At 42.1% G+C, this 24834-nt stretch overlaps 4 protein-coding genes and 1 pseudogene across 4 annotated transcripts; all 5 read right to left on the reverse strand.

Annotated features, from left to right (window-relative positions):
- Positions 1-3003: 3003 nt before the first annotated feature.
- Positions 3004-5522, reverse strand: LOC119889269 (protocadherin alpha-3-like). Its single transcript, XM_038700175.1, is given in 2 exon segments — positions 3004-3122; positions 3125-5522. Coding segments are annotated over 2 exon segments (2391 nt in total). The 5' UTR covers positions 5397-5522.
- Positions 5523-10472: 4950 nt separating this feature from the next.
- Positions 10473-12324, reverse strand: LOC119889279 (protocadherin alpha-9-like). Its single transcript, XM_038700184.1, has one exon. It carries the CDS (start codon positions 12058-12060, stop codon positions 10714-10716), a length of 1347 nt encoding a protein of 448 aa, XP_038556112.1. The 5' UTR covers positions 12061-12324; the 3' UTR covers positions 10473-10713.
- A 1068-nt stretch (positions 12325-13392) lies between these two features.
- Positions 13393-15891, reverse strand: LOC119889274 (protocadherin alpha-2-like). Its single transcript, XM_038700179.1, has one exon. The coding sequence runs from the start codon at positions 15762-15764 to the stop codon at positions 13458-13460; it is 2307 nt and encodes a 768-aa protein (XP_038556107.1). The 5' UTR covers positions 15765-15891; the 3' UTR covers positions 13393-13457.
- A 1385-nt stretch (positions 15892-17276) lies between these two features.
- Positions 17277-18778, reverse strand: LOC119888409 (protocadherin alpha-1-like). The gene is given in 2 exon segments (XM_038698967.1): positions 17277-18385; positions 18388-18778. Coding segments are annotated over 2 exon segments (1422 nt in total). The 5' UTR covers positions 18701-18778.
- A 518-nt stretch (positions 18779-19296) lies between these two features.
- On the reverse strand, positions 19297-22863 carry LOC119888410 (annotated as a pseudogene).
- Positions 22864-24834: the final 1971 nt, after the last annotated feature.

Below are 24834 nucleotides of genomic sequence, written 5' to 3' on the forward strand. Positions count from 1 at the left end.
AGCACCACCAAGGGGTGAGTTTTCAAGTCATTGTCACTCATTCTCCTCTTAGTCCTGATCTCACCGGTGCTGGTTCCGATCCGGAAGAGGTTGTTTCCTTTGGGCTCAGACAGGTGATAAGAAAGCAGCGCGTTGTATCCAGAGTCTGCGTCTACAGCCCTGATCTTTGCCACAAAGTATCCCGCTTCAGCAGAATAGGGGATGCTCTCACTGTTAACGGAGCCGTGCTCAGAATAGGGCGCGAGGATCGCGGGACTGTTGTCATTCTCATCCAGGATACAAACGTTCACAGTCACGTTGCTGCTGAGCGGAGGAACACCAGAGTCTGTGGCCTGAACTTTAAACTGAAACGTCTTTAACTCCTCGTAGTTAAAAGACTGCAGGCTGACTATATCTCCAGTCTCTGAGTTGATGTTTACAACTGATGAAATTGGGAAGTCTTTCGGGTAATTATCCATTAATGAATAAGTCAATTTAGCATTTTCGTTTGCATCTGCATCTTGTGCAGTTGTTCTTGTGATAACATCTCCCACTTTACTGTTCTCTTTCACATAAATATTTATAATGGTTTCTGGGAAGTGTGGCGCGTTGTCATTAATATCAGATATCTGCACGGTGATTACAGCACTGCTAGAAAGAGGCGGGGTCCCTTCATCTGTAGCAGTAATGGTTATATTGTAGTGTGATACAATCTCTCTGTCAAGGATACTGTCAACTATCAAAGAGTAATAGTTTTTATAATTTGACGTTAATGCAAAAGGGACTGAATCTCTAATTTTACAAGTGGTCAGGCAGTTTTGCCCTCCATCTTTATCAGTCACAGTCACCAATGCAACAACTGTTCCAATTTCAGCACTTTCCTTCACTGGACTCATTAGTGAAGTTATAGATATTTCAGGTGCATTGTCATTGACATCGACCACCTCTACCAGCACTTTAGAATAACCACTGCGAGGGGAGGCGCCTTGGTCTGTTGCTTGTACTCTTAATTCATATGCGTTGCTTTCCTCGTAGTCCAAATTAGCTTTTACAACGATCTCACCGCTTTCAGGAATAACAATGAATTTTTCCGGAGAGTCCACATTCCCTCTTTTCATTAAAGAATATCTGACTTCCGAATTTGGACCTTCGTCTAAATCAGTTGCATTTAGTTTTAATATTGTTGTACTAATGGGTACATTTTCGCTTACTCTTACTTTATAAAGCGACTTGCTAAACGAAGGCGTGTTGTCATTAACATCTATCACATTCACAAGAATCTGCATCGAGCCCGATCTTGCGGGTTTTCCTCCGTCCACAGCGGTTAATGTTAGTTTAACAATAGGTTGCTTTTCTCGGTCTAAAGTTTTCTGCAGCACTAACTCAGCAGACACACTTTCTCCTCCACTACTCACATCTATTGAGAAATGCTCGTTCGGACTTAACTTGTAGGTTTTCACTGAATTGCTGCCAGTGTCTGCATCTTGAGCTATCGGGAGCGGATACCTCTCGCCCGTTGAGGAAGACTCGGAGATATTAAACACATGGGTTTGCTCGAGGAATGATGGTGCATTATCATTGATGTCAAGAATACTGACCTCAATGCGATATATATTCATAGGATTGCTCAATAGTGCCTCTATTTGTAAGGAGCACTTGGCTAAATTCGGACAAAGCTCCTCACGGTCTATCCTTTCCTCGACAGACAAAGCTCCTGTTCTTAAATTAGCCTCGAAATATTTCTTACTGTATCCCGACACAATCCGAAATCCACGTTCATCCAGTTGCTGTGTTTGGATGTTTAAATCCTTAGCGAGACTCCCCACTACTGTGCCTTTGTCCACTTCTCGGAAACGGAGTAGGAAATCTGAGCTGCAGACCAGTCAGATAAACAAAGAAGAATGGCGCACAACATCCATACATCCTGTCGATGCTGTTGCCGACTCATTCTTTTGTTTAGATGAGAAATACCAGCAAAAAACAGCATTCATCCACAAAAACGGGAAAATATCCAAAAGACAACCAAGCTCTCATCATTTAGGGACCATCTTTCCAGACGAAGTGTCTTACTAACCCAGCCCCTACAAAACGTACAGGCTGTTTCTGATTACACCGACAGTGGGGGAGGAGTTTTAGGTTATTAATGAACACTGTTGATTGGGTGGTCTCGAGCGACATCTACCGTTTATTTGATAGATCACACTGAATTATTTATCAACCACACACATCATGAGTTGGGGTCTTTTCTTAAACAATACACCACAAATGTATAATTGATGGTCTCATTCCATGACTGATTATGTTTGTTTGTTTCATAAACAAAACAGTAAGAAGAAGCCAAGAAACTGGAGACTAAATTAATCAGAGGAATGCCATAACTCGCGAGAGGTAAGACTATGCATTGATGATTGCAAAGTGAATTAATTAAACTAACAAATGAATCGTAGTACTGTAAATGACTGTTGTTTAACATTAATTAGAGATATGCTTCCACAGCCCAACACCACTTTAAAAAACACGTTCTACAAACCAGATGATCATTGAGGACAGAACTCCTCATTTCGATACTCCCTGTTTTTCCAGCTTATGGTATTTTTGTTATGGAAATGTACAATGCTAAACGTTAAGGTCCCTGTAATTCTAAAATGTAATGGCTTTAAATAAACAACAATCTTTTCAGCTTGTTTCAAAATGTGCAGATCCACAACAAGCTATGGCACATGAAGAGAAGCATGTACTGAAGACTGAGGAACACAGAGACATATCAGCACCATGGAGAGCGCCTTTACCGTCAAGCAGCATCAGAGTGTAAAACTGTGGATGTCATACTTTATGTTGCCAGAGAGTTAATAATAATGTGGGTGGGTCCGTGATGAAGGGAACTACACTTGCACCACCTACAATTATTTTGATCATATAGAAACAAATAATTGTACTGTAATTCTAATTTGCGCGTTTTGGCCTTCGCTTAAAGCAGCCAAAGCTATATACAAAGGAGAAAATATGCACGGGTTCATTGCGATACTACTTTATGCACCTTACCTTGTCTTTGTTAGGTAAAGTCTGAGTTCTGGTGAAAGTGTCTCCTCCGTTTATACTGATCAGCTCCGCATCTACAGGCGGAAACGGTGCGGGGAAAACACTACGTCACTCTTCAGTGTGTCGGAGCTGAAACACACGTCATACTGCTGAGTAGCTTTAGAGTAAGACCAGCTCCCGTCAGGGTGGGTGGTGATCATTGGGGCGCTGTACCTGCTGAAACTGCCGTCTGTCCTGTGGCATTTCACAGCTATTAAACTGATGAGGCTCAGCAGAAAGATCACTGACACCGACACAATGGCGATCAGCAGATACAGGTTCAAATCAGAGAAGCTGTCCTCCTTTATGGGCACATGTCTGAACTGAGTCTGGATGTCAGCTGTGCTTTCAACCACCACCACATCAATAGACACAGTAGCTGACAGGGAGGGCTCTCCGTTATCAGAAACCAGCACCACCAAGGGGTGAGTTTTCAGGTCATTGTCACTCATTCTCCTCTTAGTCCTGATCTCCCCGGTGCTGGTTCCGATCCGGAAGAGGTTGTTTCCTTTGGGTTCAGACAGGTGATAAGAAAGCAGCGCGTTGTATCCAGAGTCTGCGTCTACAGCCCTGATCTTTGCCACAAAGTATCCCGCTTCAGCAGAATAGGGGATGCTCTCACTGTTAACGGAGCCGTGCTCAGAATAGGGCGCGAGGATCGCGGGACTGTTGTCATTCTCATCCAGGATACAAACGTTCACAGTCACGTTGCTGCTGAGCGGAGGAACACCAGAGTCTGTGGCCTGAACTTTGAACTGAAACGTTTTTAACTCCTCGTAGTTAAAAGACTGCAGGCTGACTATATCTCCAGTCTCTGAGTTAATGTTAATCATTGTCGAGAGAGGCAGCGAGTTACTGTCAGTTTGTAAAAATGAATATTTCACCTGGCTGTTATGGGCAATGTCAGCATCAGATGCAGATACCGTTTTAATAATTACCCCGACTTTATTGTTTTCTTTCACGTAAACATTGACCACTGCTTCTGAGAAACGAGGCGGGTTGTCATTTACATCAGAGACGTGAATAGTAATAACACTCGTGTTGGAGAGGCGAGGGGTCCCCTCATCGTTAGCTAATATGGTGACGTTGTAGCTGGAGGCAATTTCTCTGTCAAGAGCCCCGTCAACAACTAGAGAATAATAGTTTTTGTAGTTTGTCTCTAGTTTAAATGGAACCTCATTTAAGATTTTACATTTCACATCACCGTTTTTGCCACCATCTTTGTCGACAAATGACACAAGTGCAATAGCAGTTCCTACGTCAGCGTCCTCTTTCACTGTATTTAACAAAGGCGTCACAGTGATCTCTGGGGCATGGTCATTCTCATCATTTACTTCTACCAGCACTTTACAGTGTGCAGACATTGGTGGCTGACCCTTATCGTTTACTTCTACACGGATCTCGAAGGCTTTATTTTCCTCATAATCGACATTAGCTTTGATCATTATCGCACCCGCTATGGGATCAATATGAAACAACTCTAATATGCGATCTTGACCTTTACTTCTTAACGAATACACTATCTCACCATTTGTCCCCTCGTCTGCGTCGGTTGCATTTAGTGTAATCACGGTTGTCCCTATTCGGGTGTTTTCATATATACGAGTTTTGTACAAGGAACTACTAAACACTGGTGGGTTATCATTTATGTCTAAAACATGAATAATAACCTGTGATGTGCCAGATCTAGGTGGAGTCCCTCCATCTATAGCAGTCACGGTGAGATGTATCACAGGCTGTTTCTCTCGATCAAGTGTTTTCTGCAAAACTAATTCGGCTGACACGCTTTCTCCTTTGATTGTAGCGAGAGAAAAATATTCATTTGATGTCAATTTAAACGCATTCACCGTATTCTTACCTACATCTGCATCGATAGCCTCTGACAAAGCGAATTTCATTCCAGGCAGTGTATTCTCTGCTATGTCCAAAGTTTGAGATTTTTCGGTGAATAGCGGGTCGTTGTCGTTTACATCTAATATATTTATTTCTAAGCGATAAAGCTTCAACGGGCTGTTTATCACGGCTTCTACACTGACTGTGCATTTAGGTTCCTTCACACAGAGCTCCTCTCGGTCTATCCTCTCATTAACATAGAGAACACCAGTCTTTACATTTACGTCGAAATATTTTCTTTTTGATCCAGTAACTATCTGAAACATGCGGGACTCCAACTCCTGAATGCCGATGTTTAAATCCTTAGCGATATTTCCTACAGAAGTCCCCGGATTCACTTCCTCTAACACGGAATAGGCGAGCTGCCCAGACTCTGCTTTACAGCAGCACTCCAGTAGCACGAGCACCAGATATGAAACAAAAGATGTCCTCATTGATACAGGCATAATTCCACAAGGTTATTTAAACACATCCACTGCAAATAAACCCCGTCATGAATTTTAGGAGTATGAAAAATCCAACTTCAGACTGCGCCAAATATATATTGTTCCCATATGTAAACCCGATCTTCCCTCGGTCCTTTCGTTCTCTTTTGTGACAAAGCCTGCATGATCCAAATCGTCAACTGAAACTGGGAGGAGCGTGAAACCACTACATAGAAACTCTCAATGTTACGGTCTATAGTGTCGCCACGTGGAGATATGCCTCAACTGCATTAATATCATTTGTATGGAAAACAGGTGATATTTTTAAGAGAGGCGAAATGTTTTCACAAGCTTTTTTCTGTTGGTAAAAATGCAACTGAAATACTACCGGAAAAAAAAAGTTTATCCGGTTCATAAAACGTAATTTAAGTGATAGTTTTTGCTATTACTGAACAGTGAACACTCTACAGTCGGGATCGCAGTTGGAGAAAGGAAAACTTTCTGGAGCAGAAACCCACACACTTATAAACTTAACTTTGCCACAGTATGATGTAACAATCTATGAGAGACAATTAATGAGAATGGGAATTAATTACGAGAGAAAATCTGTTGTATTTTTTCCTTACCTTGTCCTTGTTAGGTAAAGTCTGAGTTCTGGTGAAAGTGTCTCCTCCGTTTATACTGATCAGCTCCGCATCTACAGGCGGAAACGGTGCGGGGAAAACCACTACGTCACTCTTCAGTGTGTCGGAGCTGAAACACACGTCATACTGCTGAGTAGCTTTAGAGTAAGACCAGCTCCCGTCAGGGTGGGTGGTGATCATTGGGGCGCTGTACCTGCTGAAACTGCCGTCTGTCCTGTGGCATTTCACAGCTATTAAACTGATGAGGCTCAGCAGAAAGATCACTGACACCGACACAATGGCGATCAGCAGATACAGGTTCAAATCAGAGAAGCTCTCCTCCTTTATGGGCACATGTCTGAACTGAGTCTGGATGTCAGCTGTGCTTTCAACCACCACCACATCAACAGACACAGTAGCTGACAGGGAGGGCTCTCCGTTATCAGAAACCAGCACCACCAAGGGGTGAGTTTTCAGGTCATTGTCACTCATTCTCCTCTTAGTCCTGATCTCCCCGGTGCTGGTTCCGATCCGGAAGAGGTTGTTTCCTTTGGGCTCAGACAGGTGATAAGAAAGCAGCGCGTTGTATCCAGAGTCTGCGTCTACAGCCCTGATCTTTGCCACAAAGTATCCCGCTTCAGCAGAATAGGGGATGCTCTCACTGTTAACGGAGCCGTGCTCAGAATAGGGCGCGAGGATCGCGGGACTGTTGTCATTCTCATCCAGGATACAAACGTTCACAGTCACGTTGCTGCTGAGCGGAGGAACACCAGAGTCTGTGGCCTGAACTTTAAACTGAACGTTTTAACTCCTCGTAGTTAAAAGACTGCAGGCTGACTATATCTCCAGTCTCTGAGTTGATGTTAATCATTGAAGCTATCTGCGTGTTCTTTGGAGAACCGTTTACTAAATTGTAAGTTACTTTTGCGTTTTCATTCAAATCTGAATCTAACGTCTTCAGTGTATGAATAGTAGTGCCAATCGCGGTATTCTCTTTAACATAAACATTAATAAGAGGTTCCAGGAATCGAGGAGGGTTGTCATTGACATCAGAAACTTGAACAGTGATGACGCTCGTGCTCGACAGAGAGGGAGTTCCTTCATCTGTAGCTGTAATTGATACGTTATAATGGGAAACACTCTCCCTGTCAAGAGGCCCGTCTACTAATAAAGAATAGTAGTTTTTATAGTTAGATTTTAATTTAAATGGCACAGAAGCTGTAATTTTACAGTTCGTTAGACCATTTTTGCCTCCGTCTTTGTCAGTGATAGTCACCATAGCGACAGCTGTACCTATTTCAGCGTCTTCTTTCACTGGACTCATGAGTGATGACACCGAAATTTCTGGAGCGTTGTCATTGACATCAATAACTTCGACTAAAACCTTGCTATGTGCACTGCGAGGAGGCGTGCCTTTATCTCGTGCTTGAACACGGATCTCATATGCTTGGTTGTCCTCATAATCAATATTACCTTTCACGGTAATTTCTCCAGTATCATCATTCAGTGCAAATTTGTCATCGGGGTTCAAACGTCCCCTTTCTGTAAAAGAGTAAACAAGCTGACCATTAACGCTGTCGTCAAAATCAGTAGCTGTCAGGGTCAGTAATGCTGTGCCAAAATTAGCATTTTCAACAACTTGGACCTTGTAAAGAGATTTACTGAACACTGGTGAATTGTCATTTACATCCAGTACATTAACTTTTATCTGTAAAGTCCCCGTTTTGGGAGGTTTTCCTCCATCTGTCGCAGTCAGTGTGAGTTCAATAACAGCCTGTTTTTCTCGATCTAATGCTTTCTGCAGCACTAACTCAGCAGACACACTCTGGTCACCAATGCTCTGTATATCCAAAGAGAAATGATCATTCGGGTTTAATTTGTAAGTCTTGACCGAGTTGGCACCTACATCTGCGTCATGAGCTATCGGTAGTGGATGTCTTTCACCGACATATGAAGACTCATACATATCTATTGTAGTTATTTCTTCCAGAAAGGACGGAGCATTGTCATTTATATCATTAATCACAACTTCAATTCGATGGAGGCTGCGAGGGTTAGTCAATACGGCCTCTATATTTAAAGAGCACTTTACCGTATTAGGACAAAGCTCCTCCCGATCTATCCTCTCGCTAACGAAAAGTACTCCGGATTCATGATTTAAGTCAAAATACCGTTTTTTATACCCAGAGGTAATCTGAAGACCAGCGGAATGGAGTTGCTGCACACTAAGATTTAAATCCTTTGCGAGATTTCCCACCGCCGTCCCTTTGTCCACCTCCTCTGAAATGGAGTAGGATATCTGAGCCAGGGACCAGTCGCAGAGACAAAGCAGAGTTAAAAACAGACCCCCAATATTATCCCATTGTTCCCGAGCAGCCATCGCTGTGTAGGCAAAAGCGAAGAATCCTGATTTCTGCCTCTTGGCCTATCCACGGTAAATGAAAAATAGCTTGTTCATGTATCCATTCTCGCTCCTCTCTCTGTAGGGCTTCACTCAACTGTACGCTGTTTCCACAAAGCACTGCCAGATGATGACGTTTTCTTTTTGTCATGAAAATAGGAGGGGTTTTCTAAGCAGTGGACACAATATTTTTGCGTGGTCTCTAGCGACATCTCGTGATACTTTTGTATACAAAAGGCGGCCCAAGATATTAAATTATTAAAATATTATAATATATATAACAAGGGATATATTGCACCAGGGTCTGTGGCCTGAACTTTAAACAGAAACGTCTGAAACGTTTTTAACTCCTCGTACTTTAAAAGACTGCAGGCTGACTATATCTCCAGTCTCTTAGTTGATATTCACCATTGTAGGGAAAGGCAGAGATTTACTATTACTCTCTAAAAATGAGTATCTCATCTGACCGCTTTTGCTGACATCAGCATCAATTGCAGTCTCTGTTTTAATAACATTCAACAGTATTAATTAGAAAAATTATGCTAAATAATTTTTACAATTAATGGGCTTATTTTGGAAGATTTGAACTGAACGGACTGTTCATACAACAATCTTCATCTGTGAAAAAATGCATTTATGAATACCTCGGTATTCTTATTAATTAGCATAATATGTATTTATGTAGTTATTTTACACAGCATTTGTCTGGATTCAGTTACTTAACAATAAGAGACAGAATATAGCCTGCCCAACTTGAACTTCCCAATCAGAACCACGGAGAGCTCTCAAATATTATTAAACAGAAGAAAAGAAAGAGAAGATGTGTTCAGCACCATGGACAGCGGCTCAGTGAGGCGTTAATGGATGTCATGCCTGACCTTAAGTGACTGCCAACTTCTTAGAACATAACAAACCATCAAACCAAAATGTCGTCACGTTACCAATCCTTTCACATGTTAAACAATGGTATCGAAGTCTAGTTGCAGACAATTATTTGTAGGTAAAGTAGAAAAATAATTTGAATGAATGTGATTAATTTATGACGTTAGAGGAAACACTTTGATCATGTTAGCAAGTTAGTATCTCTGTATGTTACAAAACATTATATTACCCAAAAGACATTATTCAATCTTTAATTTAACGCAAACTTTAAGTATATTACAATGAAATCTTGTGATTGATTAAGTAGCACGAATTGAAGTAAAAAGTATGATTTCACTATCAACATAAACGAAGGGCAATGATGAGATGCACTTAATGCTAATGTTCTTACCTTGTCTTTGTTAGGTAAAGTCTGAGTTCTGGTAAACGTGTCTCCTCCGTTTATACTGATCAGCTCCGCATCTACAGGCGGAAACGGTGCGGGGAAAACCACTACGTCACTCTTCAGTGTGTCGGAGCTGAAACACACGTCATACTGCTGAGTAGCTTTAGAGTAAGACCAGCTCCCGTCAGGGTGGGTGGTGATCATTGGGGCGCTGTACCTGCTGAAACTGCCGTCTGTCCTGTGGCATTTCACAGCTATTAAACTGATGAGCTCAGCAGAAAGATCACTGACACCGACACAATGGCGATCAGCAGATACAGGTTCAAATCAGAGAAGCTCTCCTCCTTTATGGGCACGTGTCTGAACTGAGTCTGGATGTCAGCTGTGCTTTCAACCACCACCACATCAATAGACACAGTAGCTGACAGGGAGGGCTCTCCGTTATCAGAAACCAGCACCACCAAGGGGTGAGTTTTCAGGTCATTGTCACTCATTCTCCTCTTAGTCCTGATCTCCCCGGTGCTGGTTCCGATCCGGAAGAGGTTGTTTCCTTTGGGCTCAGACAGGTGATAAGAAAGCAGCGCGTTGTATCCAGAGTCTGCGTCTACAGCCCTGATCTTTGCCACAAAGTATCCCGCTTCAGCAGAATAGGGGATGCTCTCACTGTTAACGGAGCCGTGCTCAGAATAGGGCGCGAGGATCGCGGGACTGTTGTCATTCTCATCCAGGATACAAACGTTCACAGTCACGTTGCTGCTGAGCGGAGGAACACCAGAGTCTGTGGCCTGAACTTTAAACTGAACGTCTTTAACTCCTCGTAGTTAAAAGACTGCAGGCTGACTATATCTCCAGTCTCTGAGTAAATGTTAATCATTGTCGAGAGAGGCAGCGAGTTACTGTCAGTTTGTAAAAATGAATAGCTCACCTGACCATTTTGATCGATGTCTGCATCAACTGCTGAAACTGTTTTTATAACTGCCCCCACTGGACTGTTTTCTTTCACATAGACATTGATTATATTTTCTGTGAACAGAGGTTTGTTGTCATTTACATCTGAGACGTGTACAGTAATAACGCTCGTGCTGGAAAGAGGGGGCTGCCCTCATCAGTAGCAGTGATGCTGATATTATATTGAGATGCGCTCTCTCTGTCAAGAGGACCGTCCACCACCAGCGAGTAGGAATTCTTATAATTTGATTCTAATTTAAAAGGTACATTATTGGAAATCTTACAGTTCACCATCCCATTTTTCCCTCCGTCTTTATCAAATACTGAAACAAGTGCAATGGCGGTGCCAAAGGACGCGTCTTCTTTCACAGTGTTTAACAATGATGTAACTGAAATTTTAGGTGCATTATCATTAACGTCTAAAACTTCAATCAGTAACTTGGCATGTGAGGTCATTGGTGAGGAAGCCCCATCACTGGCCTGTACTCGAATCTCAAAAGCATTATTTTCTTCAAAGTCGATATTCTTTTTATTTGTTACTGTCCCTGTTTTTTCATCTACAGCAAACAGATCTGTTTGTTTCCCCTGGTCTATGTCAATAAAGGAATATGATATTTGTCCATTTTGTCCTGCATCTGAATCAGTAGCATTTATTGTTATTATCGATGTGTCTATCTTTACATTCTCATGCACACTCGCCTTATACAGCGTTTGACTAAATACAGGGGGATTGTCGTTAATATCTAACACGTTGATTATAATGGTCATACTTCCAGATTTTGCAGGAGTTCCTCCATCAATGGCAGTCAGTAGGAGTTTGATCACAGGCTGGGTTTCTCTGTCTAAAACTTTCTGAAGCAGTAATTCGGGAGATACACTTTCCCCTTTATGTGTTGCCAGAGAAAAGTGTTCATTTTGGCTGAGTTTGTAGGCATTTACAGTATTTTTGCCAACGTCTGCGTCCTGAGCTCGTTTCAATAGAAATTTTGCACCTGCTGCTGTGTTCTCTGTGATATTAATCACCTGTAACCTGCTTCTAAATGACGGGGAATTATCATTTACATCCAGGATTATAATTTGTATCCGGTACAGTTTTAACGGGTTGCTAATAACTGCTTCTACACTCAGTGAACATTTGGGCTCGTCGCCGCAGAGTTGCTCTCGATCTATTCTCTCATTGACATACAGGACACCAGTCTTTAGATTTACCTCGAAATATTTTGTCTCTGATCCAGCAACGATCTGAAACATGCGGGACTCCAAATCCTGGACATTGAGGTTCAGATCTTTAGCGATATTTCCGACAACAGTCCCCAGATTTACCTCCTCTGAGACGGAGTAAGAGAGCTGCCCAGACACCGCTTCCCAGTAACAATCCAGCAGCACGACCAAGAGATAAATCCACACAGAGCTCCTTTTGCTCGGTGAATGCATAATTCCATACATCGAGAATAATCATAGAGACAGGTTCATTCAGTTCCGTCACAAAAATAAAGAAGTGAAGCTGAGTAGACAAATACACCAAAGCAATAGAAACCACCACACGGAAATTGTCGTCGTCTCTTCTCTTTCACCGTCTCCGTCTCTTTGTTTCAGTCGCCAGAGAAACATCATAGTCCTCTGAATCTGGGAGGAGCCCCGAGCAACCAGAGAGGAAGTTCAGATGTGATGGTCTACAATGTCCCCATGTGGACACTTGCAACAACTACATCCAACATCAAACATAACAATGTTACACCGACCTCTACTTTATGTACCCTGAAACATTTAGCCAAATCTCAAGAAAATATATGGTCAACATGACTCCGTCTTTTATTCCACTATTTATTAGCAAGTTAGACTATCCTGAAAATGTAGATAGCCTATAATTAAATGAAAGATGTGAACACTGACGGAAATGATGGGACTCTTCTTCAGTGAATCCACTGTTTTTGAAACAGAAGAGACTTTATCAAAATGTATGCTAAATCCACAAACATATAGCATTATGTCCAGCAACTAGAAAAAGAAAATATGGAAAACATAGACTTACCTTCCCGAGGAATAATAAAGTGTGACAGCATTACCGTGTGTGAAAAAAATGACAACTGGTTGCTATTTGTAGAGAGTGTTGGGCCCACAAACCTGCTTTCATCAGCATGGCTAGCAATGTTCCTTTCAAAAGTACCGAATATGCACCCACAGTTACTCTGTTTTCGAAATTGCATGTCTTTATCAGCATACTCCTACCATATTAATTACTTTTAACTGTCAGTTTTTAATAGTGTGCATAATTACTTTATGTTCTGACCTTGACTTTAATAAGATACCATACCCAATGTTTTCTTAACTGCATAATTGACGGCATATATTTATCTCCACAGATACTCACAAGGCGACTGATCGTTTCTGTGATATAGCTACTGTATGTTCGTTGCATAACACATGTTTAAATGTATTAAAAACATGGAACAGTTGAATAGAGCATTTCTTTAACCTTTATGTCCTGAAGATTGCAAGCATCACAAATTCAGACAGTTGCATAAAGCAACGCATATTAAAATACCGAATTAGAAGTCAACTATGAATGAGATGCGCATTAGAGCCGACGTGCTGCAGTTTTAATTGTGCTGTTTAAAAGGATTCATGCTATAGTAGTTAAAATAGAAATGAGCCTATATATAAAGTAGCTATATGTTGAGTAGGTTGACATTGTATCAAATGTAGCCTGTTGTGCTTTTGTCGATGCTTTAGAAATAGTGCAATAAAAGTACTTAATGCTAATGTTCTTACCTTGTCTTTATTAGGTAAAGTCTGAGTTCTGGTAAACGTGTCTCCTCCGTTTATACTGATCAGCTCCGCATCTACAGGCGGAAACGGTGCGGGGAAAACACTACGTCACTCTTCAGTGTGTCGGAGCTGAAACACACGTCATACTGCTGAGTAGCTTTAGAGTAAGACCAGCTCCCGTCAGGGTGGGTGGTGATCATTGGGGCGCTGTACCTGCTGAAACTGCCGTCTGTCCTGTGGCATTTCACAGCTATTAAACTGATGAGGCTCAGCAGAAAGATCACTGACACCGACACAATGGCGATCAGCAGATACAGGTTCAAATCAGAGAAGCTCTCCTCCTTTATGGGCACATGTCTGAACTGAGTCTGGATGTCAGCTGTGCTTTCAACCACCACCACATCAACAGACACAGTAGCTGACAGGGAGGGCTCTCCGTTATCAGAAACCAGCACCACCAAGGGGTGAGTTTTCAGGTCATTGTCACTCATTCTCCTCTTAGTCCTGATCTCCCCGGTGCTGGTTCCGATCCGGAAGAGGTTGTTTCCTTTGGGCTCAGACAGGTGATAAGAAAGCAGCGCGTTGTATCCAGAGTCTGCGTCTACAGCCCTGATCTTTGCCACAAAGTATCCCGCTTCAGCAGAATAGGGGATGCTCTCACTGTTAACGGAGCCGTGCTCAGAATAGGGCGCGAGGATCGCGGGACTGTTGTCATTCTCATCCAGGATACAAACGTTCACAGTCACGTTGCTGCTGAGCGGAGGAACACCAGAGTCTGTGGCCTGAACTTTAAACTGAAACGTTTTTAACTCCTCGTAGTTAAAAGACTGCAGGCTGACTATATCTCCAGTCTCTGAGTTGATGTTAATCATTGAAGCTATCTGCGTGTTCTTTGGAGAACCGTTTACTAAATTGTAAGTTACTTTTGCGTTTTCATTCAAATCTGAATCTAACGTCTTCAGTGTATGAATAGTAGTGCCAATCGCGGTATTCTCTTTAACATAAACATTAATAAGAGGTTCCAGGAATCGAGGAGGGTTGTCATTGACATCAGAAACTTGAACAGTGATGACGCTCGTGCTCGACAGAGAGGGAGTTCCTTCATCTGTAGCTGTAATTGATACGTTATAATGGGAAACACTCTCCCTGTCAAGAGGCCCGTCTACTAATAAAGAATAGTAGTTTTTATAGTTAGATTTTAATTTAAATGGCACAGAAGCTGTAATTTTACAGTTCGTTAGACCATTTTTGCCTCCGTCTTTGTCAGTGATAGTCACCATAGCGACAGCTGTACCTATTTCAGCGTCTTCTTTCACTGGACTCATGAGTGATGACACCGAAATTTCTGGAGCGTTGTCATTGACATCAATAACTTCGACTAAAACCTTGCTATGTGCACTGCGAGGAGGCGTGCCTTTATCTCGTGCTTGAACACGGATCTCATATGCTTGGTTGTCCTCATAATCAATATTACCTTTCACGGTAATTTCTCCAGTATCATCATTCAGTGCAAATTTGTCATCGGGGTTCAAACGTCCCCTTTCTGTAAAAGAGTAAACAAGCTGACCATTAACGCTGTCGTCAAAATCAGTAGCTGTCAGGGTCAGTAATGCTGTGCCAAAATTAGCATTTTCAACAACTTGGACCTTGTAAAGAGATTTACTGAACACTGGTGAATTGTCATTTACATCCAGTACATTAACTTTTATCTGTAAAGTCCCCGTTTTGGGAGGTTTTCCTCCATCTGTCGCAGTCAGTGTGAGTTCAATAACAGCCTGTTTTTCTCGATCTAATGCTTTCTGCAGCACTAACTCAGCAGACACACTCTGGTCACCAATGCTCTGTATATCCAAAGAGAAATGATCATTCGGGTTTAATTTGTAAGTCTTGACCGAGTTGGCACCTACATCTGCGTCATGAGCTATCGGTAGTGGATGTCTTTCACCGACATATGAAGACTCAGACATATCTATTGTAGTTATTTCTTCCAGAAAGGACGGAGCATTGTCATTTATATCATTAATCACAACTTCAATTCGATGGAGGCTGCGAGGGTTAGTCAATACGGCCTCTATATTTAAAGAGCACTTTACCGTATTAGGACAAAGCTCCTCCCGATCTATCCTCTCGCTAACGAAAAGTACTCCGGATTCATGATTTAAGTCAAAATACCGTTTTTTATACCCAGAGGTAATCTGAAGACCAGCGGAATGGAGTTGCTGCACACTAAGATTTAAATCCTTTGCGAGATTTCCCACCGCCGTCCCTTTGTCCACCTCCTCTGAAATGGAGTAGGATATCTGAGCCAGGGACCAGTCGCAGAGACAAAGCAGAGTTAAAAACAAACCCCCAATATTATCCCATTGTTCCCGAGCAGCCATCGCTGTGTAGGCAAAAGCGAAGAATCCTGATTTCTGCCTCTTGGCCTATCCACGGTAAATGAAAAATAGCTTGTTCATGTATCCATTCTCGCTCCTCTCTCTGTAGGGCTTCACTCAACTGTACGCTGTTTCCACAAAGCACTGCCAGATGATGACGTTTTCTTTTTGTCATGAAAATAGGAGGGGTTTTCTAAGCAGTGGACACAATATTTTTGCGTGGTCTCTAGCGACATCTCGTGATACTTTTGTATACAAAAAGGCGGCCCAAGATATTAAATTATTAAAATATTATAATATATAACAAGGGATATATTGCACCAGGGTCTGTGGCAATGAACTTTAAATTGAAACGTCTGAAACGTTTTTAACTCCTCGTACTTTAAAAGACTGCAGGCTGACTATATCTCCAGTCTCTTAGTTGATATTCACCATTGTAGGGAAAGGCAGAGATTTACTATTACTCTCTAAAAATGAGTATCTCATCTGACCGCTTTTGCTGACATCAGCATCAATTGCAGTCTCTGTTTTAATAACATTCAACAGTATTAATTAGAAAAATTATGCTAAATAATTTTTACAATTAATGGGCTTATTTTGGAAGATTTGAACTGAACGGACTGTTCATACAACAATCTTCATCTGTGAAAAAATGCATTTATGAATACCTCGGTATTCTTATTAATTAGCATAATATGTATTTATGTAGTTATTTTACACAGCATTTGTCTGGATTCAGTTACTTAACAATAAGAGACAGAATATAGCCTGCCCAACTTGAACTTCCCAATCAGAACCACGGAGAGCTCTCAAATATTATTAAACAGAAGAAAAGAAAGAGAAGATGTGTTCAGCACCATGGACAGCGGCTCAGTGAGGCGTTAATGAAAAAAAAAGTGACTGCCAACTTCTTAGAACATATCAAACCATCAAACCAAAATGTCGTCACGTTACCAATCCTTTCACATGTTAGACAATGGTATCGAAGTATAGTTGCAGACAATTATTTATAGGTAAAGTCGAAAAAGAATTTGAATGAATGTGTTTAATTTATGACGTTAGAGGAAACACTTTGATCATGTTAGCAAGTTAGTATCTCTGTATGTTACAAAACATTATGTTAACCCAAAGACATTATTCAATCCTTTAGATTAATAAAGTTAGGCATGGCTTACCTTGTCTTTATTAGGTAATGTCTGGGTTCGCGTAAAAGTGTCTCCTCCGTTTATACTGATCAGCTCCGCATCTACAGGCGGAAACGGTGCGGGGAAAACCACTACGTCACTCTTCAGTGTGTCGGAGCTGAAACACACGTCATACTGCTGAGTAGCTTTAGAGTAAGACCAGCTCCCGTCAGGGTGGGTGGTGATCATTGGGGCGCTGTACCTGCTGAAACTGCCGTCTGTCCTGTGGCATTTCACAGCTATTAAACTGATGAGCTCAGCAGAAAGATCACTGACACCGACACAATGGCGATCAGCAGATACAGGTTCAAATCAGAGAAGCTCTCCTCCTTTATGGGCACATGTCTGAACTGAGTCTGGATGTCAGCTGTGCTTTCAACCACCACCACATCAACAGAACAGTAGCTGACAGGGAGGGCTCTCCGTTATCAGAAACCAACACCACCAAGGGGTGAGTTTTCAGGTCATTGTCACTCATTCTCCTCTTAGTCCTGATCTCCCCGGTGCTGGTTCCGATCCGGAAGAGGTTGTTTCCTTTGGGCTCAGACAGGTGATAAGAAAGCAGCGCGTTGTATCCAGAGTCTGCGTCTACAGCCCTGATCTTTGCCACAAAGTATCCCGCTTCAGCAGAATAGGGGATGCTCTCACTGTTAACGGAGCCGTGCTCAGAATAGGGCGCGAGGATCGCGGGACTGTTGTCATTCTCATCCAGGATACAAACGTTCACAGTCACGTTGCTGCTGAGCGGAGGAACACCAGAGTCTGTGGCCTGAACTTTGAACTGGAACGTCTTTAACTCCTCGTAGTTAAAAGACTGCAGGCTGACTATATCTCCAGTCTCTGAGTTGATATTCACCATTGTAGGTAGGGGCAGAGATTTATTGTTACTGTTTAAAAATGAGTATCTCACCTGACCGTTGATGCTGATATCAGCGTCAGTTGCAGTCACTGTTTTAATAACAGTTCCTACTTTGCTGTTTTCTTTCACATAAACGTTTATTAACGGCTCTGGGAAATATGGTGCGTTGTCATTAACATCAGAAACGTAAACAGTAATAACACTGGTGTTTGAAAGAGCGGGACTCCCATCATCGGTAGATGAAATGGTAACATTGTACTGAGGAGTTACCTCTCGGTCTAGATATCCATCAACCACTAAAGAGTAATAGTTTTTGTAATTTGTCTCCAATTTGAACGGAACCGTATTTAAGATCTCACATTTCACCTCACCGTTTTTACCACCGTCTCTGTCTAGAACGGATACTAGTGCAATAGCAGTACCAACATCCGCGTCCTCCTTCACTGTGTTGAGCAGTGACGTCACAGTTATTTCAGGAGCGTTGTCGTTTACATCAATTACTTCTACCAGCACTTTGCTATGGGCAGACAGAGGAGGCTGGGCTCTGTCCCTGGCCTCTGCTCGAATCTCAAACGCTTTCTTTCCTCATAGTCGATTTTGCCTTTCACTGAAATGATTCCAGTGTCTGAATCAATTTTGAAAATATCCAGAATATGATCCTGATCCTTACTACGAAGAGAATATACTATTTCACTGTTTGTGCCTTCATCAGCATCGGTCGCATTTAAGGTGAATACTGCCGTACCAATCGGGGTATTTTCCAAAATGTGAACTTTGTACAGAGTGCTGCTGAACAGTGGTGCGTTATCATTAATATCTAGTACATTTATTTCAATTTCTGAGGTGCCTGAATTTGGTGGAGTCCCCCCGTCTATCGCAGTTAACATGAGCTGCATATGTGGCTGTTTCTCACGGTCTAGGGCTTTCTGCAGCACTAACTCTGGAGATAAACTCTCCCCTCTTTGTGTGTCGCAAGACTGAAATATTCGTTTGGACTGACCTTATACGCACTAACGCCATTTTTACCCACATCAGCATCGCTTGCCTCCGATAACGCGAATCTAAACCCAGGCAATGTGTTCTCTGCTATGTCCAGTATTTGTGATTTTGTGCTAAAAGACGGAAATGGTCATTCACATCTCTAATTTCTATCTCTACGCGGTAAAGCTTTAATGGATTGTTTATCACAGCCTCTACGCTAACAGTGCATTTGGGTTCCTCTGCACAAAGCTCCTCTCGGTCTATTCTCTCATTGACATACAGAAATCCGGTCTTTAGATTTACCTCGAAGTATTTCCTCTTCGATCCTGTAACAACCTGAAACAAACGGGACTCCAAATCATGCACATTGAGGTTTAGATCCTTGGCGATATTCCCAACATTAGTTCCTGGGTTTACTTCCTCTGAGACAGAGTAGGAGAGCTGCCCGGACGCCGCTTCCCAGTAACAATCCAACAGCACGAGCACAATGTATGTAACAATAGACCTCCTGCTACTCGGTAAATGCATAATTCCACTGAGAAAGAACAAAGCATACATCCACAATTGCGTTTCGACCGTGGAATTGTGAGATTTGCTAAAACTTCAGCCAACACTATTTTGATGTCCTTATTCTTATTGACGAAGACTCCATTATGCCCTCCCTTCTCTTCCCGTGTCTCTTTGTGATGAAAACCACAGTCATTCTGTTTTTACTCAGGGAGGAGCCTGAACATTCCTGTGTTACGGTCTATAGCGTCACTGCGTGGTGAATTTAAGTAACTGCACAACTCAGTAAAACACCCGTCCTCATATAAAAACGCGGAAAACTTAATCACAAATGGCTCTGTGAGTTATTGCAAAGATCTGCATGCATGACTAATTAAAAACCACCCAATGTATCTCAAAGCCGGCATTGGGGCTGCACGTCTGATAACAGTGAAATACACTTTAATTCAAACTAAGATCAATTTATGCTTCTAGGACATAACATATTTTTTATCTGACTGTATGTGGTATAGCTTGCGTCATATTAGCCGAAATATCCAAGTTTGCAGTAGAAAACCTGATGCTATATATGGAATATATGGAAGCAATGGATTCCAATCTCTGTGGTATTACAATTATTTGCAGAAGTCACTATATAATAGATGGAATCAGTGTCAGACAAACATTTACACGTGCTGAGTGAGTAGTCATCGTCTGTCATTATTGTTACTGCACAATGCAATGTAACAGGAAAATAGCCATAGCAAAGATCCAGTTGAACGTTAATAACATAAAGCCATGTCTTTCCTACCATATAATTCTTTGTTTTCACAATCTATTCTCGACATGCCTACACTTGCAAATATACTGAACAAATATCATAGGGATTTCAGGCCGAAGACATGCAGAAGCCTCCGTTTATCACCACGGACAGTGACATTCAAATTCAAATGCGGAGCTAGCAGCCGACATTTGCCTCAACATGTGCACAGTAGGCCTATATATAGATAATTCGAAAACAGCCTCAATAAACTTTAATTTAACGCAAACTTTAAGTATATTAAAATTGAATCTTCTTGTTGCTTAAGTAGCACGAATTGAAGTACAAAGTATGATTTCACTATCAACAAAAACGAAGGGCAATAATTAGATGCACTTAATGCTAATGTTCTTACCTTGTCTTTATTAGGTAAAGTCTGAGTTCTGGTAAACGTGTCTCCTCCGTTTATACTGATCAGCTCCGCATCTACAGGCGGAAACGGTGCGGGGAAAACCACTACGTCACTCTTCAGTGTGTCGGAGCTGAAACACACGTCATACTGCTGAGTAGCTTTAGAGTAAGACCAGCTCCCGTCAGGGTGGGTGGTGATCATCGGGGCGCTGTACCTGCTGAAACTGCCGTCTGTCCTGTGGCATTTCACAGCTATTAAACTGATGAGGCTCAGCAGAAAGATCACTGACACCGACACAATGGCGATCAGCAGATACAGGTTCAAATCAGAGAAGCTCTCCTCCTTTATGGGCACATGTCTGAACTGAGTCTGGATGTCAGCTGTGCTTTCAACCACCACCACATCAACAGACACAGTAGCTGACAGGGAGGGCTCTCCGTTATCAGAAACCAGCACCACCAAGGGGTGAGTTTTCAGGTCATTGTCACTCATTCTCCTCTTAGTCCTGATCTCCCCGGTGCTGGTTCCGATCCGGAAGAGGTTGTTTCCTTTGGGCTCAGACAGGTGATAAGAAAGCAGCGCGTTGTATCCAGAGTCTGCGTCTACAGCCCTGATCTTTGCCACAAAGTATCCCGCTTCAGCAGAATAGGGGATGCTCTCACTGTTAACGGAGCCGTGCTCAGAATAGGGCGCGAGGATCGCGGGACTGTTGTCATTCTCATCCAGGATACAAACGTTCACAGTCACGTTGCTACTGAGCGGAGGAACACCAGAGTCTGTGGCCTGAACTTTAAACTGAAACGTCTTTAACTCCTCGTAGTTAAAAGACTGCAGGCTGACTATATCTCCAGTCTCTGAGTTGATGTTAATCATTGTAGGCAGCGGAACTAAGTTATTATCACTCACTAATGAATACCTCACCTGACCATTTTCACTAACGTCAGCATCTGTTGCAGCTACTGCTTTCAAAACCGTCCCAACTGGACTGTTTTCTTTCACATACATGTTAATTACAGTCTCTGAAAACCGAGGTGTGTTGTCATTTACATCAGATACCTGAATAATGACCACGCTTGTGTTAGAGAGAGGGGGCCTACCTTCATCCGTAGCCTTGATAGTGATATTGTAGCTGGAAATGAGTTCCCTGTCTAGCGCGCCACCAATAACTAAAGAATAATAATTTTATAATTTGTCTCTAATTTAAAGGGAACCGAATTCACTATCTCACATTTGACTTCGCCGTTTCTGCCCCATCTCTGTCAAGAACCGAAACAAGTGCAATAGCTGTACCGATTTCAGCGTCCTCTTTCACGCTACTAAGTAGTGACGTCACCGTGATGTCAGGCGCATTGTCATTCAGGTCCACCACCTCCACTAGTACTTTACACTGTGCTGTTAATGGAGGCTGGCCTTTGTCAGCAGCCTGCACACGGATTTCAAAGGCAGGATTTGTTTCAAAGTCAATTTTTCCTTCAACGGTTATTATTCCTGTTTCTGAATCAATTGCAAAAATGTCCAAGACTTGGTCCTGATCTTTCGAATTGAGTAAATATACGATATCTTTGTTTGCCCCCTCATCAGCGTCAGTTGCAGTTACTGTTGCTACTGTACTGCCAAGCGGTGCATTTTCTGTAATACTTGCTTTATACAATGTTTTGGTAAAGACTGGGATATTGTCATTGTTATCCAACACATTAATTATGATCTCTGACGTGCCTGATTTTGGAGGCGTTCCTCCATCTACAGCGGTGAGCGTGAGTTTGATTAAAGCCTGTTTTTCTCGGTCTAATGATTTCTGAAGGACCAACTCGGCTGACACACTCTCTCCTTTGTGCACCGCTAAAGAAAAATACTCACTGGGATTAAGCTTGTATGTGTTAATGCTGTTTTCCTCACATCGGCATCGTAGGCCGAGAGCACAGGGAATGTAGCTCCCGGCAATACGCTCTCTGCTATATCGATAGCTTGTGATTTGGCACTGAAAGAGGGGGAGTTGTCGTTTACGTCAAGGATATTCACTTCAATACGGTAAAGTTTTGTGGATTATTAATCACAGCCTCCACATTTATTGTGCATTTTGCAGCTCTCGCGCAGAGCTCTTCTCTGTCTATTCTTTCACTGACGTAGAGAAATCCTGACTTTAAATTAACATCGAAATACTTCCTCTTTGATCCAGTAACAATCTGAAACATACGTGACTCCAAATCCTGTACGTTAAGATTTAGATCCTTGGCGAGATTTCCGACAGAAGTCCCCAGGTTTACCTCCTCTGAGACGGAATAGGAGAGCTGCCCAGACACCACTCCCCAGTAATACTCCAAGACAACAAGCACTAGATATATCCCAATGCAGGTCTTTCTTCCCGGCAGATGCATACTTCCATAAAACGAGAACTAAGCATATATCCTTATATCAACTTGCCTTTTGCCTATTAAGGACAAAATATCGTATGAAAGACCGAATTATACGTCGTAGGTTTTCTATATCCATCCCCTTCGCCCTGCGTCTCATTCTAACAAAGCACCTGGCAAAAATGATCCTTTTAAAGTGGGAGGGGCCTGCACACATCAGCGACCTGCTGGCGGTGTTACGGTCTATAGTGTCGCTTCATGGCCATTTGAAAGAACTACAATGGTTTAAAATAAACAAACATTACTTTCTTAGAAACCACCAGAATTTAAATGATTCATATCAGTGATGAACTACGAAATGACAGATTCTTCATCACGAGTGTTCTGCCGTGCCATTAACGACTAATCGCCACATATTTCAGGACCATGATAGAGCATCATAATGCTGATGCAGCATGGTATTCAAAGCAGACATCAATGCGAGCAGTTAAGTGTCGCATCTTCTTGAAAAAAGTATAAATTATTTAGACAACAAGCCACATGGTTTGTGACTTCCCAGACCTCAAATTAATGGATATTCCCATACGAAAAAAACATTAGCATAAGGATTCACAAGTCAAAAAATTATCACAACTATTTGTTTTTATCGTTTTACTGTAGTTTTATATGTTGAACTTGCCCGCAAACTTAGATTCAGCACCAAAACAGCGACATTTTATTCATTTTCATAAATGAAAGTTGTGTACAACCATACGACTCATTATAGAAAATACATTTTATTCAATGCTTGCAGGAAAGTGAACTAATTGAAACCAATTTCTGAGTATTCTCAAGTTTAAGCGCTATGAGTGTCTGGCTTGTTTTATGCAAATAAAATTTTAAGAACAGTTTGACTCCGTTTGACTCATTGTCAAAGTAAGCAAGATGAACGAGAAGTAATGTCCCTTAAAACTGCAATGTTGAATATCTAATAATTAATATATTGTTAATTTTTTTCACTGTTTCTTGATTCATGTTTATAGGAGGTATTGAGATGAACAAACTATTTGACTGACGTACGTTGTCAAAAGTAAGAAACATTTCCAGAGCTGTACACATGAAATCGATTTTGAATGAGAAGTCTTTATAATCCTATGTAATAAAGTTTTACGTGATGTTATTTAAGTAGAACATGTGAATATAATACCGTATTGGAGCATACATTGTAGATATGTAAATGCATTCTACAAATGCACAGACGCAGACTAATGACTGTTCAAATTAAAACAAGTCATATGGAAGTCTTCTTTTTACAATGCAATGTATGGAGCTGACCTAACAACTCACTAAAAGAAATGATAAAGTAATCTACCTTGTCCTTGTTAGGTAAAGTTGAGTTCTGGTGAAAGTGTCTCCTCCGTTTATACTGATCAGCTCCGCATCTACAGGCGGAAACGGTGCGGGGAAAACAACTACGTCACTCTTCAGTGTGTCGGAGCTGAAACACACGTCATACTGCTGAGTAGCTTTAGAGTAAGACCAGCTCCCGTCAGGGGTGGGTGGTGATCATTGGGGCGCCGTACCTGCTTGAAACTGCCGTCTGTCCTGTGGCATTTCACAGCTATTAAACTGATGAGGCTCAGCAGAAAGATCACTGACACCGACACAATGGCGATCAGCAGATACAGGTTCAATCAGAGAAGCTCTCCTCCTTATGGGCACATGTCTGAACTGAGTCTGGATGTCAGCTGTGCTTTCAACCACCACCACATCATAGACACAGTAGCTGACAGGGAGGGCTCTCCGTTATCAAACAGCACCACCAAGGGTGAGTTTTCAGGTCATTGTCACTCATTCTCCTCTTAGTCCTGATCTCCCCGGTGCTGGTTTCCGATCCGGAAGAGGTTGTTTCCTTTGGGCTCAGACAGGTGATAAGAAAGCAGCGCGTTGTATCCAGAGTCTGCGTCTACAGCCCTGATCTTTGCCACAAAGTATCCCGCTTCAGCAGAATAGGGGATGCTCTCACTGTTAACGGAGCCGTGCTCAGAATAGGCGCGAGGA

Source organism: Micropterus salmoides, unplaced genomic scaffold (genome assembly GCF_014851395.1).
Source record: "Micropterus salmoides isolate LMB-PRFRI ecotype aquatic unplaced genomic scaffold, ASM1485139v1 Ms_hic_scaffold_5, whole genome shotgun sequence".
Lineage (NCBI taxonomy): Eukaryota > Metazoa > Chordata > Actinopteri > Centrarchiformes > Centrarchidae > Micropterus > Micropterus salmoides.

What these genes read in the sequence shown, in the direction of transcription:
- LOC119889274 (XM_038700179.1), bottom strand. Translation starts at nt 15,764, where the DNA reads ATGGCTGCTCGGGAACAATGGGATAATATTGGGGGTTTGTTTTTAACT.
- LOC119889279 (XM_038700184.1), bottom strand. Translation starts at nt 12,060, where the DNA reads ATGTATGGAATTATGCATTCACCGAGCAAAAGGAGCTCTGTGTGGATT.